Below are 17,361 nucleotides of genomic sequence, written 5' to 3'. Positions count from 1 at the left end.
CATCGAGGAAGGCCAATTGTTTTGGTCCCAGCTTCATGCCGGAGAAAAGGCTCTTTGCTTTTCTTGCCAGTCCGATTTCCTGCAGGGTGATGGGCTGGTAGTGATGTGGACGTTAGGCTGGTGTGCACACACCTTTACACTCAGCTGGGCCTGAACTCCAGTTCCCACTAATGTTTCACTCACCTGAACATTCTCTGTTTGGATTTGGATAGGAGTAAGCATCAGGAGTGGGTTTTGATGTTTTGTTTTCCTGGCTAGTTTTTACAAAGAGGTGCTCACAATTTAAATTATCTAAAACATTTCAAGTATCAAGGCCAGGACGTCCAAGGTTTGGCTTAGGTCACCGTGTTCACACTGAATCACAAGTCTGGGGGAACACGGCGTGCAGGTTCTCGCTGGCTTGGGAAACCTGCAACGAGGGTTCTGGGTGTACTGCACATCCCGCGTGTTATTCTGGGCGCACTTCACTCAGACCTTGGAATGACTGCCCGGAGTTCCACGGGAAGGGAAGGACGGGGCCAAGTGCACTTCTCCTTTGCCCGGACCACAGCCATCCTGCAGGAACAGCTGCCTGGGTTCAGGTATGCATTTTGACGGACCGGCACAGTGGAGAACGTACTTTTGTTTTGCTGCGTTTGGTTACAGGATGATGTGGGCTGCTGGCGCGGTAGCAGCCATGTCCAGCATTACCTTCCCGGCCGTCAGTGCCCTTGTCTCACGAACTGCTGATGCTGATCAACAAGGTGAGTTGGTTAGAACCCATGATACTTAAAAGCCCAGAATATTCTGATTATATGTTCTCTCTCCCTCCTAAGTCCAGGATTGTAAGTCTGCCTTCAGAATAAAGATTTTAAAATTGCTTTCACTGTTAAGAGGAAAAGCCGATGCCAGGGTACTGTCCTCAGGTGGCTGTATAGAACCATGTCCCTCACTCTGAAAACGGGGCTTGTGTTTTTGCTAGAAAATCTACTGATGTAGGTCGGCCACCTTATATTCACTGTGTTTACTATGATGTGCTTGACACCTTGGACTTAAGTCCCCCTTTTATTTGGATCTTCGGTTTCAGTTATCTAAAGACCTTAGAAAACATTTTTATCTTAGGCTTTTGTGTTAGGAATATTTAATTCTCAAAGCGCTAACAGAGAATTCTTTGAAGAGGATGTGTTTTATCTAATTATAAGGAAGGAAAGGGGTGTTCCAATAGAGCAGCAGCGATCACTTGGTTGATAAATGAGGAAGGAAAGGCCTGTGGCCAAAGCAAATTGCATTTTAAATTTGAGAAAAGCATAACTCAGACTCTGTACTTGATTTAATGGGGTCTTCACGTCCGGATAGGTCAGGTTTACCTCATCTCACATTTGTATCCGTTTACTTGGTAAAGCTGATGGCTTCTAAATACTTTTTAACGCCATCTTGGCAAACCGCTAGTGTCTGCTTAGAGGTTTGGTTTTGCAGTGACTTCGGTTTGTACTGGGATAAAAATTAGCGGTGCATTACAGAATTTGTGTAAACAATTTAGGTGTTGTCCAAGGAATGATAACAGGAATTCGAGGATTGTGCAATGGTCTGGGACCAGCTCTTTATGGATTCATTTTCTACATATTCCATGTGGAACTTAAAGAACTGCCCATGACAGGAACAGACTTGGGAACGAACACAAGCCCACAGCACCACTTTGAACAGGTAATTTTTCACTCACGTGACAAAAAAATATAGTTCATTTGGCTGGACCAAAAGATAAATGGTTTTGGGTCACTAACTTTATGGGAGATTTTAGATCTGCAACACTTAAAACCAAAGCCGAAGGGACCGTGCTCCCCTGTGTGCCCCTTTTTGCAATCAGCTGTACCTGCTTTTTCCCTCTGAGAATGTAAGAATTACTTAGATATTCTAGTTTGCAACGGTACGCCCCGCGGCACCGGCAACAGCCAGCTGCCCGTCGCCTGCTGCCTGCCTGTGCTGCTGTCTCTCGCCGGACGCTTCCGTACCACACCACACGGGTGCCCTGTGGGAAGCCTGCCTGCTGTAGGAAAAGTCAGTTAGGTGCCGATGACCATTTTTGTTCACTTGTTTGCTGTACAACTGAATATTAACGGCAGACATCCTCATTTTAGCCAATACAAACAGCGCCTCCAGTTCCTTGCTTGTTTAGCAGATCCTCTAGCCAGCTAAGACTACTTTTAAATAGATGTTTGTGGGCTGTACACAGGTTAGACTGGCTGTGCAAGTTTTTGCTAAGAATGATTGTAGCTTTGGGCTAAAACAAAGGCCTTTTTGATTCTTATGGTAACAGCATTAGCTGTGTGTTTCCCTCACTTACTAGTTACTAGAGAATATATTTAGCTTTTCAAACAAAGAAAACGGTCACAGATTCTGCTACTGTAGTTAACGGTGTGTGCTACTTAATTTTATTTTTGAGGTCTTCATGTTGAGCTAATGAGGTGAAGGCTCAGAGGATGTGTCCAGATTTTGTGCTGCAACTGACAGTCTGTTTTTGCATTGGCTGTTTTAAAAAAAAATCTTTTGGCTCTGTTCCTTGGATCAGTTGTTATCCTCAGAATTTTATAGTGAGAGTCTAACAGTGTCCCTTTTCTCCTGAAAAGCAAATGCATTTTCTAACTGTGGCTCTGATGAAGAAAGAGAGGATCTTGGCTTAGAATTCATAGTAATTTGGGATTACTACAGGATAAGCAGTTTCTTAAGAGCAGAGATGTCTGCGTGAAAATCCTAATTATCTTTTTCTTCCTCAGAATTCGATCATCCCTGGCCCCCCCTTCCTCTTTGGAGCCTGTTCTGTACTGCTGGCTCTGCTTGTTGCCTTGTTTATTCCAGAACATACCAATTTAAGCTTACGGTCCAGCAGTTGGAGAAAGCACTGTGGCAGTCACAGCCATCCTCATAGTACACAAGCGCCAGGAGAGGCCAAAGAACCTTTACTCCAGGACACAAACGTGTGATGACCGAAATCAGGAAGACTTTTCTATCACACCCAGGTCTTAGTTTTCACCTATAGTTCTGGATGTACATTCCATTTCCATCTACAATGTACTTTAAGATTGTCTTAAGAAATGTATCTGCATGAACTCCGTGGGAACTAAAGAAAGAACCAGAACCGGACAGTTTTCCAAAGATGTTACAATTTCTTTTGAAAAGAAACCTTTTGTTTATTAGCACCAATTTCTTGCCACTAAGCTTTTTGTTTTATTATACATCCTTTAATTAAAAACTATATACGTACCTTCTTAGATACTAGCAACGTCTCTGCTACCATTTCCTTCAGGTGTTGAGCTTTAACTTTATTTATGCTGACTCACAGCGAGACAGAGTACGTAGTACGGTTATGCACCTGTTCGTTTTAACATTGTAAAATCTTGGGTCAAATAATTCAAAGCCTTAATGCAGATGTACTAAAGTAAAGAAATGGTAAATGAATTGTTTGCATTAAAAAAAAAAAACACTCAAGAAAATTGTACTAAATCTGAATCATGTTTCAAGCTTGTTTGTAGTAGTTTTATTTTAAATATTCACCACTGTTTTTGAAATGAGAAAGTATCAGCCATTTAGAATTTAAATTGGGGTAGAGTCTGTAAATCTAAATGCTGGCTCGAATCTGTTCCCCAGCTACTTATACCACTATTCTTTTAATGTTTGCATAATCATAAGAACCTCAACACTTGAATACATAATCTAAAAATTATATAGTAAAGCTGGTAGCCTTGAAAATGTCAATGTGATATCTATATGTAGATAAATATATATAGTGGCCTTTCAGGACTGTCACAGTAACACTTTATTTACAGAGCTAATGTTTGTCCTAAATTTTCAGGACCCTAGAAGAGAGCTTTATACAATTACTGATGTGAATTTCTCTAAAGTGTATATTTTTGTGTCCAGTTATATTATTTAAAAAAGTGTTACTTTGTAAAAATTGTACATAAAGTATTGTATAGTTTACACTGTTTTCATCTTGTGTGTGGTTATTGCTCAATGCTTTTTAAACTTGGAACATTCACTATGGTTAAATAAGGTCTTAAAAGAAATGTAAATATTCTGTTAATAAAATTAAATATTTTAATGATTTTTTTTTTTAAAAGAAAGTCTTGATCTGTGATTCCCTCTGTAAGGTCTGTTTTGGCTTTATTTGTTACCTTAATCATTTTTACAGTAACAAATCAAAGCTTTACACCTTTCTCCTTTCAATCCCCTTTTTTTCTCCCTCACTACAAAATACTCCTGTAGGAAGACAAAACGAAATTAAACGGAATTATTTAAATTCTAAGCACAGTCAATAGTTGCAGATCAACCCAGTTTGTTTTTATATACACGTCATACTCCATAAATACTTTATTTAACAAAGCTCAGTTTACAGAAATACATTAAGTGCGACCTTGTGATTATTAACACATGTACAACTGTACACTGCAGAACTGCAAAACAATTTCAAATAAAAAAGAACTCCCTGTATGTCATAAATCCCATCCAAACCCTGTCACAATGTTTTATATATATTACATAATATTTACAGGAAAAATTCTAAAATCACCAAGAGGCTACTTTCCAGATTATTAGTAAGTACTTTCAAGTTACTGTAACTAAGTATTCTTACTAATACTCATATATTAAAGTCACTGCCCAATAAGAGTTACTAAATTTTTTAGGATAAACCCCCTAGTTTAGACTGCAACTATCAGCAGAGTTTCAACGTATCATAAGACTCCATACTGTGGCCTCAGAAAAATATTAGCAAATACTAGATTCTTTGTCTTATCATGAACCCAGTGACATTGGTATTAATATATTGAATGTCTCCTCTGTGTAGTAAAGTTCTTAAAAAGAGTTTTTTAAATATCACATGAGCGTTAGCAATCTTTGCAAAAACTGATCTATAGGTTTCATAAGAGAATGCCACTTGTATTGGGTGGTCATCAACAACAAAACAAAATAGGGATCCCTTGATTGGGTGAAATTCTTTTAACCTAATTTTTTACAAATACTTCTTACTTGAAACTGGTTACAGGAGAGAGAAAAAAGTAACTTTTAACAGTTACTTATTTTGCCTACTTTATTAAGCAAACATTAAAATGAACCTGCTCTGATATTATAAATACAATATTCATGATGTTCTTATTTAGTACTCATTTTTAAAACATTCCACTAATACAGATTTAACTGCGTAACTAATAAAACTCCAAAGAAAGAAATACCAGGTGAGTGTGGACTTTCTAGTAAGCATTAAAATCATATAAACTTTGCAGCTCAAATGATTTAAAAGCACTTTATACCTAATCTGTTCATAAAAATACATTGTCCAAATTATTTTTATAATTTATCAAAATTACTTAGTAGACTTGTTCAATAGCTAATTTAAAGATGTTAACAAGGAAAATATTTACTTGCTATGAAGGATTAATTTCATTCACTGAAGGTAATTTTAGGACTTTTCCCTTTACTGTAAATATCAATAATATAGATATCTTTGGAGGTAATCATTTTCCCTCATAATTTTCAGATGTCAAATTTAAAACTTTTATTTTACCAATGAAAATAAAGGAATTATTAACATTCTTTGGCTTCATATTATGTCTGAGCAGGTTTTCATTTACCTATATACTCAATATGACTAGAATGTCCCTTATTAGGATCAACTCTTTCCTTGGAACTTGAGAATTTCTAAGGACTCATTTAATAAAACTACTATTATTCTAAAATACCATGTTCCAAACTAAAGCGTCATTTACTCAGAATCTTCACTCCAAGCCCATCAAGTATAAAACTGGCTCCTCTAGCTTGCCATAAGACAACAGCAGTACTTTAAAAAGGATCCAAACAATCTAATACAGTAATCTCAAACTTTGAAACTTGCTGGCTTAGGATCTGTTCATGTTATTTTTAAACCATGGGGATTTCTAAAAGTTCAATAAAAAGTAAAAAGATAACACTAGCATTAACTGTTTGTTAACTGCCCAGGGAAGTATGCTGAAGATGGAGAAGGGAGCACTGCGGGTTTTGAAGAGGTCTGTAAGGCTCCTAAAGTGCCATCTTTTTGATGGTCTGCAAATGAGGACAGAAAAAGATTATTTGTATTCACAAGTTTTTATATAATATGGTCAAACCACAGCATAAAATCCATTTCAGAAATGTCTTACCTGGATTATTGAACAGGTTTTGGCTGAGCCCACGTAAAGGAATGCTATCTTCCCTTTTCTTCAGGTATTTGGATTCCAGCCCTAAATTTGCACCACTTGAAAGGAAAATAGTATTTATTTTAATAAAGACTTATTTTCACTTTAATAGGTATTTTTGAAGGTTTATCTAATCTATAGATACACATATATAAAAATAAATATAACTTTATAGCTTTGTTCAAAAATCATTCACTGGTTTCTTAAACAAGTAATTTATCCATAAGCCAAAGTACCCTTCTTCCCTAAGCAGTATAATAAATAACACTAATAAATTGAAGGGCTAAGATAAAGAATATAGGGGAAATGGAAACTCTAGTACTATGAAACGAAGACAGTAGTGCATAAGTGATACGTGATGAATGAAAACACATTTTCATGCTTCAAGAATATCCTTACCACTTAATTTCTATCTCATCTCATATTTAGAATACGAGTAAGGGGCACCTGGGTGGCTCAGTCGGTTAAGTCTCCGACTTGATCTCAGCTCAGGTATCGATCTCAGGGTTGTGAATTCAAGCCCCATGTTGGGCTTCACGCTAGGTGTGGAGCCTACTTTAAAAAAATAAAAAATATTTTTCCTTTGCCAAAAGCTCTTCAAAATTTTATACTACTTCAAAGTTATTAATATGCACTATTAAAATAATGAATTCTAGTCAGATGAATACAAATACAAAATTTTGGAAAAGCATGGGGGGCATTTATGTAGCTGTGTTTTTCCCCTTTCCACCACTATATTCCTTTCTCTAGTAGTCCCATATAACAAGAATTTAAATGGTCTTTTTCTAATTTTCAGAAAAGAATTAATTGGGTAAAGAATTAATTGAGGGTGCTGCCCTCAATTTTAACTTTTCTTCTTTAACCTTTGATACCCACTGCCACTTTCTCCTAGATGACAATAACGGAAAAAAACAATTATCAACCGAAAATACTCAAAATAGCTGAACAGTACTAATTTTATGGACACATGATTATGTTTGATTTTGTACCACAAATATATTTTCTGCAAGTAACACTGCTCTTGGTAAGTATGACAGAGTTAAATACATAAACCTGGCATTCTATCATTAACATGAATTCCAGATGCTCTGCCTGCTGAACAAATGTGAAAATAAACAGAATACATACACTTCAAGACTTCAAAGAATTCTGCTTTCTTAAAAGAGAGGCTCACGAACTAGTGTAATACTCATGTTGGTGCCAATTTTAGAGAAGCCAATAAATAAGAGCCGGAGAATTAGGGTAAGAACTGTTAGTCACTTATTCTGCAATATCCTGGAATGAGGATAGCTCACTGATAATGAGTTGTCAGCAGACAGGCCTTAACGTGATTAAATTTTAAGTAAGAAGAATAAAAAAACATTGCAAACATCTGTTAATGTACAGAGCGACTACCCAGAGACAGGTTTCCATGAGTTGTTTAATTTAGTCACAACTCACTGATGTAACAAACTTCACTCTGTAAAACTTGTGTAAGATCTAAAAAATAGGAAGCCATTTCTGAATAGGCAAAACAAGTCACAAATTAAAGATTACTTTGGTAGGTATTAATCTCACAACCTTGTTATTCTTAGCAAAGAATTCTAGCAGTTTAAAATAGCTGACTTCTGGGGCACCCAGGTGGCTCAGTCGGTAAAGGGTCTGACTCGGTTTCTGTTCAGGTCATGATCTCAAGGTCCTGGGGTGGAGGTGTCAGACCCCCTGCTCAGCAGGAAGTCCGCTTCTCTCCCTCTACCTTCCACATTGCACGTGTGCTCTCTTTCTCTCTCTAAAGTCATGAAGTCCTTAAAAAATTAAAAAGTTAAAATACAACAGCTGGCTTCTCAGAGTACTTTACAACGGAAGCATTAATTCAGAAAGATAGAGAGCTTCAGAAGCAGACACAGCCACACAAGAAAACAAAAACAAAAACCTCAGAAAAAGGAGTAAGATTTCTATCTACTTGCCCAAAAGCATATGAAAGGTAAGCTCTCCAGTTACGTAGGAAACCTTCTCTTAAAAAATAAATTTTACTGTATGTTAAACTGTATCCTACAGTTTAAAAAAAATATGGGATATCACTTATAGATAAAAGGAATTCAGCTTCAATCTCACTGATCAGCAACTTACAATGTCACAAATGAATTAGTTGGGCAAAGTTTTCAAACACTGATAAAAATTATTTAAGATGACCTTCAAAATTACAAACATTAAATTTTATGCCAACAAATACTTACTTTTCCTTATCAGTTGAGCAAGGCATACTAATGGTTGTTCCTGACTGAACATCTCCTAGTGACGTATTTGGTTTTGTAAACTGCAAGTTAAAATGAACCTGTTAAGAGGGAAAACACCTCATGTAACTGCATTAGTGAGAACTGAGGTCCATGCAGAGACAGGTGAGGTGGTTACATTTTTTTTTCTGATAACTCTAGACCACAGAACAGCTTCAACATGAATGTTCTAACACAAGCACATTTGTTTGAGATTTAATAACAACAAAGAATACTACATCTCCTTGTCAAAAACATTCCTGTGATAGAAGCAAGATGAACAGCGCAAAATGATTCTCTTAACAATAATTTTGAAGCCAAAACAAACATTAGTACAGCTGATCCCTGAACAACATAGGTTTGAACTGGTGGTCTACTTATACACGGATTTTGGTCCGTAAGTATGGTACAGCCATATGAGGTACCGTGTGTCTCCTCATCCCCATCCAAAGTTAGCGAAGCTGGATCCTGGAGTAATACCTCCTCCTTGTCCACTACCCAGAAATGCAGAAAACTTCCTTCTATGCAACATCTTAGGGAAGGCGGAGCACCCCTCCATCTCTCTAGGATGGCTTGATCTACTTGGCTTCCTACATGGTTCTAAGGCAGCTTCCGCCGACAGGACACGCTGGCAAGACGTGAGCCGCTGATCCCTGGGGTATTAGCTCACCAACCTGAAGAACATTCAGGCTGGTGGACAGCACCCCTCCCTGCCGTCTGCTCTGCATTGCAGGCTTCCTCTTGTCACCCTGGGGTCCTCCCAGCCCCACTGGTGACATGGTATCCTTCTGAGATCCCTGGCCAAGTATGATCAGTGGCTGGCCCTGCCACTTCAGCAAGAATCCCTCTCCAGAGCTGGTTCCTTCACTGCCTCTCAGCTCACGGCTTCAGTGAACTACCCTGCACACAGGTAGTGGGATGAGGAATGCTGAAAGCAGGGGAGAGTCCTGATGTTCAGCCTACCCGGTACCTTTCTCTGCCCTCCCTTTGCTTATTGTCATTTGGCAACTTCCCCCTTTTCAATCAATATAAAATACAACTGTAAGGGGTGGGGTAAAAAAATACATAATATATTAGAAATACGGTAGTTAACTTTGCCGGGAGTCAAAAGTTATACGCAGTTTTCAACAATGTAAGGGTTGATGCCCCCAAACCCCAGCACAGTTCAAGGGTCAACTGTACAATAAACAAGTATTACAGTTCTAAAAGTGGTCTCCCTACTTACCACAATGATGCATATATATATCTCATGCATTCTGAGAATTATTTCATTTTCAAAAATTTTCAAAGTCTGTTATATTTAAGGATTCTAAAAGAAAGCTAGGAATTTGAATTCTAGAACAATCAAAAAGTAGGGGCGCCTGGGTGGCTCAGTCAGTTAAGCAGCCAGCTCTTGGTTTTAGCTCAGGTCATAATCTGGCTCAGGCTCTGCACTCAACAGTCTGCTTCTCTCCCTCTCTGGCTCCCTCTGCCGCTCTCTGTGGCTCTTGCTCTCTCCCTTCCTCCCTTCCTCTAATAAATAAAATAAAAAACAAATCTTTAAAGCAATCAAAAGTAATCCAAGAATCTATATAAAAATCAAAACTAAAACATGTGACTGAGGTTTCACACCAGAAATTTATAAAGAGGTTGCATATTAGAAAAAGGTATACATATAAATCACCACACAGGCTAAAAAAATCATGACTACTTGCATACTAAAGGAAAAGGCATGAGAAAACTATTTTTAGAAAAAGTCACAATAAAATAGCAATACACAGATACTAATAACTTTATAGGCTAAAATTATGAATTAAGAAGGTATAGCTAATATACCTATCAAGGTTCAATATTCCAAAGACATTAGTTCTCCCTACAGTAATCTATGCATTTCACATGATAATCTTAAACAGAAAAAGGATTTTTTAAAATGAACAAGCTAATTCTAGTATTTCCTACAGAAAAATAAATATGGAAAAAATATTAAGAAAGTATCAGATATCAATTCATAAGACACAGGCAAAAATCAAAAATTAGGAAACTGAACAAATTAAAAAGAATGGTCTCAAACACTAAACACCACGTAATAGTACACAACTGTGACCTTTGAGAGAAATGTGATACCTACAAGCCACCTAGCTTTCTAAGTAGAGGCATTTTTTTACCTAAATTTTTACCTAAATTAAAGTACAGAGGGAAATCATAAATGCCATATGGAAGAGATCAGGATCAGAATTTAGGGAGGTTGGGGTGAGTGGAAGTTGCAAAGTGGAATTCTGATGAGAAAGAAGTTATAAACTTGTGCCTTGGTGGCTCAGTCAGTTAAGCATCTGAGTCTTGATTCTGGCTCAGGTCATGATCTCAGGGGTGTGAGACTGAGCCCCATATCATGGAGTCTGCCTGGGATTCTCTCTCCTCTCCCTCTGCCTCTCCCCCTGGAGTACTGAAAGGAAGTAAGAGAAAAAAAAAAAAAAAAGAGTGAAATAATGACCACAATTCTCTAAGTTGTCATCCATTAACCCCTGATAACAAGTCCTTAATAAAAAACCCTAAGCGGATAATGATACACATGAACCACATCAAGACACAGCAGAAATAAGATCTTGGGGGGAAAAAAAAATCAATGAAAAAAAGAAAATCATAAAAGTACCCAGAGAAAAAAGTCACTATCTAAAGAAACTCCTTTAAGTGCAAAAGAAAAGGCCATAATTAGAAAACATACACTAAAGGTAATAGAGCAATTACTTATGAAGTTAGTATGAAGATTAGAAGACAAAAGTAGTAAATTCAATTATTGCTAAAAAAGAAACCAGTTGGGGGGGGGGGTCACACTTGGGTGGCTCAGTCAGTTAAGCATCTGACTCTTGGTTTCAGGGGAGGTCATGATCTCAGGTCAAGAGATTGAGCCCCATCCCATGTCAGGAACCATGCTCAGTGCAGAGTCTGCTGGAGAGTGGGATTTATTCCTAGGATGCAAGGATGGTCCAATATCTGCAAATCAATCAATGTGAAATACCACATAAGCAAAACAACTAAAAATCACATGATCATCTCAATAGATTAAGAAAAAGCATTTAAGGAATCCAATATTCATTTATGATAAAAATTCTCAATAAAGTGGGTCTGGAGAAAACATACTTCAACATAATAAAGGCCACATGACAAACCACAGCCAAAATCATACTGAATGGTGAGAAACTGAAACCTTTCCCCATCAGGAAGAGCACAAGGATGTTCACTCTAGCCACAGCAATCAGACAAGAAATAAAAGGCATACAAACTAGTAAGGAATAAGTTAAACAGTCACTATTTGCAGATGACATGATACCATACCTAGAAAACCCTAAAGACTACAAAAAAACTATTAGAATAAGTGAACTCAGTGAAACTCCAGGACACAAAATATACAGAAATTGGTTGTGTTTCTTGTTGGGCTGGCGAGACTGGGGACCTCAAAACCGCCGACCCCAGGCCAGCAACCTCCCAATAAAGCTGCCTTGCTGCCCCACCCCCATCATCCCTGCCGCTGCTGCCTTGCAGCCCAACCCTAATTTAGCTTACAAAGACCTGTAACCCTTCCCCTAATCGAAATGCTGCCCTGCCCCCATTTTCCCCACCAAAAAATCTTTATAAACTCCTCCTGTGGTTTGCCTGGGTGTGACTTCCCTGACTCAGGCCTCTCCGAGTGACAGAACCTCGCCCAGGAGTGTTCCCCATTAAAGCACTCTCGAACCTACTGCCTGGCTCTGCTGTCTTTAATTTTCTCCATCAGTCATTAGAAGAAAACCTAACATTTCTATACACTAATAATGAGGTAAGAGAGGGAAATTAAGAAAACAATTCCATGTACCCCTATGTTTATCATGTTTATCGTAGCATTATTTACAACAGCCCAGTCATAGGAACAGCCCACGTGTCCATCAATTGATGAATGGATAAAGATGTGATATATATTTACACAATGGAATATCATTCAGCACAAAAAATGAAATCTTGCCATTTGCAACGACATGAGTAAAGCTATAATGCTAAGCAAAATAGGTCAGAGAAAAACAAATACCCTATGATTTCATCCATAAGTGGAATTAAGAAACAAAACAAGCAAAGGGGAAAAAATAAGAAAGACAAACTGACTCTTAATTATAGAGAACTGATGGTTACCAGAAGGGGGGTGGTGTGAGGGGATGGGCTAAATAGCTGATGGGTATTAAAGAGTGCTCTTGTGATGAGCACTGAATGATATGTGGTTTTCAATTACTATATTGTACACCTGAAACTAATATAACACGATGCTAACTGGAATTAAAACAAAACAAAACAAAACAAAAAAACAAAAGTGGGCAAATAATCTGAATAAGCACTTCTCCAAAAGAAATATACAAATAGCCAATAAAATATGAAAAGATGCTCAACATCACTGATCATTAGGGCAATACAAATCAAAAGTACAATGAGATACCACACCCATTAGGATGGCTATTTAAAAAAGAGAGAGAGAGAGAGACAAGTGTTGGCAAGGATGTGGAAAAATTAGAACTCTTGTACATCATTAATGGGAACGTGAAATGGTACAACTGCTATGGAAAACATTATAGCAGTTCCACAAAAAATGCAAAGTAGAAGTGCTACCAGCAATTCTATTTCTGATTATATACCCAAAAGAAATGAAAATAGGGCTTGAAGACATATTTGTTTGAAGGCATATTTGTACACCTATGTTCATAGAAGCATTATTCTTAACAGCTAAACACAGAAGCAATTTAAGTGTCCATCAACAGATAAGCAAATGTATTATATACAATGGAATATTATTCAGCCCTATAAAGGGAGAAATTTCTAATGTATGCTACAACATGGATGAACCCTGATGACATATACTAAGTGAAATAAGCCAGTAACAAAAAAACAAATACTATATGATGATTCAACTTTATATGAGGTACTTAGAATAGTCAAAATCAGAGACAGAAAGTAGAACTGAGGTTATTAGGAGCTGGGAGGCATGGGGGAAATGGGGAAATTATTGGTTAATGGGTATAGAGTTTCAGTTTTACAAGATGAAAAGAGTTCTGGAGATGGTTGGTGGAGATGGTTGGACAACACTATGAATATATTTAAAACATTGCCAGTGTGTACACAATTTTTAATTCTAAACTTTAAAAAGATTAAGGGGCGCTAGGTGGCTCAGTCGGTTAAGTGTCTGACTTCGGCTCAGGTCATGATCCTGGGAATCAAACTCCACCTCAAGCTCTCTGCTGAGCAGGGAGCCTGCTTCTCCTCCCTTTGTACCCCCACTCATGCTCTCTCATTCACTCTATCTCAAATAAATAAATAAATCTTTAAAAAGGTTAAAACAGTAAATTCTATGTTATATGTATTTTACCACAGAATTTTTTGAGTATACTACAAAAGCTGAATTTTACTGTGTGTAAATGATACCCCAATAACCTGACTTAAAATGTAACTGGAAAGTTCTGAAGCTCATCAATAAAATTTTACGGGCACCTAGATGGCTTCATCGGCTAGGCTTCTGACTTTGGCTCAGGTCATGATCTCAGTGTCCTGAGACTGAGCCCCACGTTAGGCTCCACACTCAGCGGGAAGTCTGCTGCTCCTTCTTTCTCTCCCTCTACCTCTCCCTTACTCATGTGCTCTCTCTGAAATAAATAAATAAAATAAAGTTTTTTAGATACACTGAATGAAACCCATGGATGAAAATTAAGCATCTTAGGGATGCCCAGGTGGCTCAGCAGTTGAGTGCCTGCCTTCAGCCCAGTGCATGATCCTGGAGTCCTGGGATTGAGTCCTACCATCAGGTTCCCTGCATGGAGCCTGCTTCTCCTTCTGCCTTTATCTCTGCCTCTCTGTCTCTCATGAATAAATAAATAAAATCTTTAAAAAACAGAAAACAAATTAATTTACAATTGCATAAGAAAGAGCCCGGGTGCCTCAGCGGTTTAGCGCCGCCTTCAGCCCAGGGTGAGTTCCTGGAGACCCGAGATCGAGTCCCATGTCAGGCTCCCTGCATGGAGCCTGCTTCTCCCTCTGCCTGTGTCTCTGCCTCTCTCTCTCTGTGTCCCTCATGAATAAATAAATAAATAAATAAAATCTTAAAAAAAAAAAAAAAAGAGTGAAATACCCAAGAATAAACTTAACTGAGGAAGTTAGATATACTATAAACACTATAAAACACTGGATGAAAGAAACTGAAGACTATACAAACAAATGCAAAGATGTATCACGCTCATGGACTAGAAGAATTAATATTGTTAAAATGTCCATAATACCCAAAGCAATCTACAGATTCAATGCAATCCCTATCAAAATATCACCAGTAATTTTCACAGAACTACAACAAACAATACTAAAATTTCTACAGAATCACAAAAGGCACTGAGTGGCCAAAGCAGTTCATGAGAAAAAACAATGCAGCTGGAGGTACATTTCAAGATATACTCCAAACTATAGTAAAACAGTGTGGTACTGGCACAAAAATAGACACACAGATCAACAGAACAGAATAGGATATGCAGAAATAAACCCATTCTTATATGGCCAATTAATCTATATCACATGATGTAAGGATATATACCAGTGAGGCAAAACACAGCAGACTCTTTAAATGGTGCTGGGAAAACTGGATAGCTACATGCACTAGATTCAAACTGGACCACACTCTTAGACCACACGCAAAAATAAAATGGATTAAAGACCCAAATGTGAGACCTCAAACTGTAAAACTCCTAGAAGAAAATACAGCCATTACTCTCTTAGCAACATTTTCCTGGATACGTATCTCAAGGCAAGTGAAATAAAAGCAAAAATAAACTAATGGGGCTACACCGAAATAAAAAGCTTTTGAATAGAAAACTATCAACAAAACAAAGAGACCACCTACTGAATAGAAGATATTTGCAAATGCTACATCCAATAAGGGGTTAATATCCATATATAAAAGTGTCACAACTCAACACCAACCTCCCCCCGCAAATAATCCAATTAAAAAATGAGCAGAGAAACTAAACAGTTTTTCCAAAGATATACAGGTAGCCACATGAAAACATGCTCAACATCACTATTTATCAAGGAAATACAAATCAAAACCACAATGTGATATAACTTTACACCTGTCAGAATGATCAGTATCGAAAAGACAAGAAAGAACAAATGTTGGTAACGATGTGGAGAAAAAGGAAACCTCAAGCACTACTGATGGGAATATATATTGGTGTACCACTGTGGAAAACAGTATGAAGGTAAACAGTATGAAGATTCCTTTAAAAATTAAAAATAGAAATGCCATATGAATCTGGTAACTCCTACTGGGTATTTACCAAATGGAAAAAAAGCATGGACTATTTATGCTTAAATATACAACCACTCTTGTCCAAACAAACATACACATACACACATATATCTTTGTATATGCTTTTAATATATTTGGATTATATCAAAAGAAACTCCAGAGTCATCTTCTCTGAAAAGACAACTAGGGACCGTAGGACGGACATTTAGACAGTTATATCCTTTTGTGTATTTGGTAGCTTCTCATGCTGATATATTATTTTTTAAAACAGTTACCACAAAATAAGCAAAAATTAATTTGGAACCATCTGGTGAATGATGTGGTTAATCAAACTGAGAAATGCTATCTCTAGATAAAATCTGTCTCTGAATAAACATTGTGGGCTAAATACTATCAAGATAAATCAATCATCTAATCTTAGATAATACTTTCTCATTACAGAAAAATCTCCCACATAAACTTCAGGATGAAATCTGATCATCACTCTAAAATGTTTCAGCTAGGGTGGCTCAGTTGATTAAACATCTGACTCTTGATTTCAGCTCAGGTCATGATCTCAGGGTTGTGAGACTGAGCCCCAAGTAGGGCTTGTGCTAAGTGGAGCCCACTTTAAGATTATTCTCATTCTCCCTCTGCCCCTCCACCCCCTGCTCATTCTTTCAAAAAAATTTAAATTAATACAAAATGTTTCAGTGATATTATCATTAAGTATTTTCCTTGACATCAAATAGCATCTTAGTTTTTGTTTTTTCTTAAAGATTTGGAGGGAGAGCAGAGTGAGAGAGAGAACATGAGCAGGGATGAGGGGCAGAGAGAGAGAGAGAGAGAGGGACAAGCAGACTTCCCACTGAGCAGAGAATATGATGCGGGGCTCAATTCCAGGGCCCTGAGATCATGTCCTGAGCCAAAGGCAGACGCTTAACCCACTGACCCACCCAGGCATCCCAAGTAACATGTTTTTCATAATACTTTAGTTTAATAGATACTGTAGTTTGCAATCATAATGGGGGTTTCACCACAAAATGTAAGCATTTTGGACTCCTGCAGGGGTAGCTCAGTGATTGAGTGTCTGCCTTCAGCTCAGGGCGTGATCCCAAGGTCCTGGGATCGAGTCCCACATAGGGCTCCCTGCAAGGAGTCTGCTTCTCTCTGTGTCTCTTGTATCTCATGAACGAAATAATGAATGATGAATGAATAAAATCTTTTAAAAAATGTAAGCACCATATTGGTAAGGACTTGGTCTTGTTCACTGCTGTGTCTCTTGCAACTAGAACAATGCTTGGCATATATTAGGCATTCATTAAATATTTATCAAATGAATGAATCCTTGGTTATTATTGTCTTCAAAAATAAAGGAGAAATTATTTTGTTTATCTTGCTTTAATATTACAAAATGTTCTATTTGACAGCATGGCACAATCTTTCAAAATACATTGTATTTCTTTCAGCATGATTTGTTCTTGTTTAATTTAACTCATGTAATTTTATATCCTCACAGTTAAACACCTACTTAACTGTACTAAATCTGAACAGTAACATTTAAAGACATCAGGTATAAAAGTTTCAATATCATGAAGTAAAATGATCTTATTTTTACTACAACTAAAAAGATGATGTTTTAATCACTGTAGCTGCTAGCACA

The 17,361-nt window shown here is 37.5% G+C and overlaps 2 protein-coding genes across 3 annotated transcripts in view; one reads left to right on the top strand and one right to left on the bottom strand.

Moving 5' to 3' along the window:
• MFSD14A (major facilitator superfamily domain containing 14A) overlaps positions 1-3,954 on the top strand; it is a 41,661-nt gene extending 37,707 nt beyond the window's left edge. Inside the window, exons 10-12 of the mRNA XM_041747377.1 lie at positions 646-743; positions 1,520-1,683; positions 2,751-3,954. Of these exons, the coding sequence (XP_041603311.1) occupies positions 646-743; positions 1,520-1,683; positions 2,751-2,957 (469 nt within the window). The 3' untranslated portion in view covers positions 2,958-3,954. The remainder of the gene's footprint in view (positions 1-645; positions 744-1,519; positions 1,684-2,750) is intronic.
• A 736-nt stretch (positions 3,955-4,690) lies between these two features.
• SASS6 (SAS-6 centriolar assembly protein) overlaps positions 4,691-17,361 on the bottom strand; it is a 41,884-nt gene continuing 29,213 nt past the window's right edge. For both annotated transcript variants that reach the window (XM_041747375.1, XM_041747376.1), the window contains 3 exons: positions 8,399-8,496; positions 6,147-6,241; positions 4,691-6,051 (listed from right to left, as the gene is read on the bottom strand). In XM_041747375.1, the coding sequence (XP_041603309.1) occupies positions 5,945-6,051; positions 6,147-6,241; positions 8,399-8,496 (300 nt within the window). In that variant the 3' untranslated portion in view covers positions 4,691-5,944. The remainder of the gene's footprint in view (positions 6,052-6,146; positions 6,242-8,398; positions 8,497-17,361) is intronic.

This window comes from Vulpes lagopus, chromosome 3 (genome assembly GCF_018345385.1).
Source record: "Vulpes lagopus strain Blue_001 chromosome 3, ASM1834538v1, whole genome shotgun sequence".
NCBI lineage: Eukaryota > Metazoa > Chordata > Mammalia > Carnivora > Canidae > Vulpes > Vulpes lagopus.
Note: the sequence above shows the minus strand (reverse complement) of the source record. Positions and strands in the feature narration are given on the sequence as shown.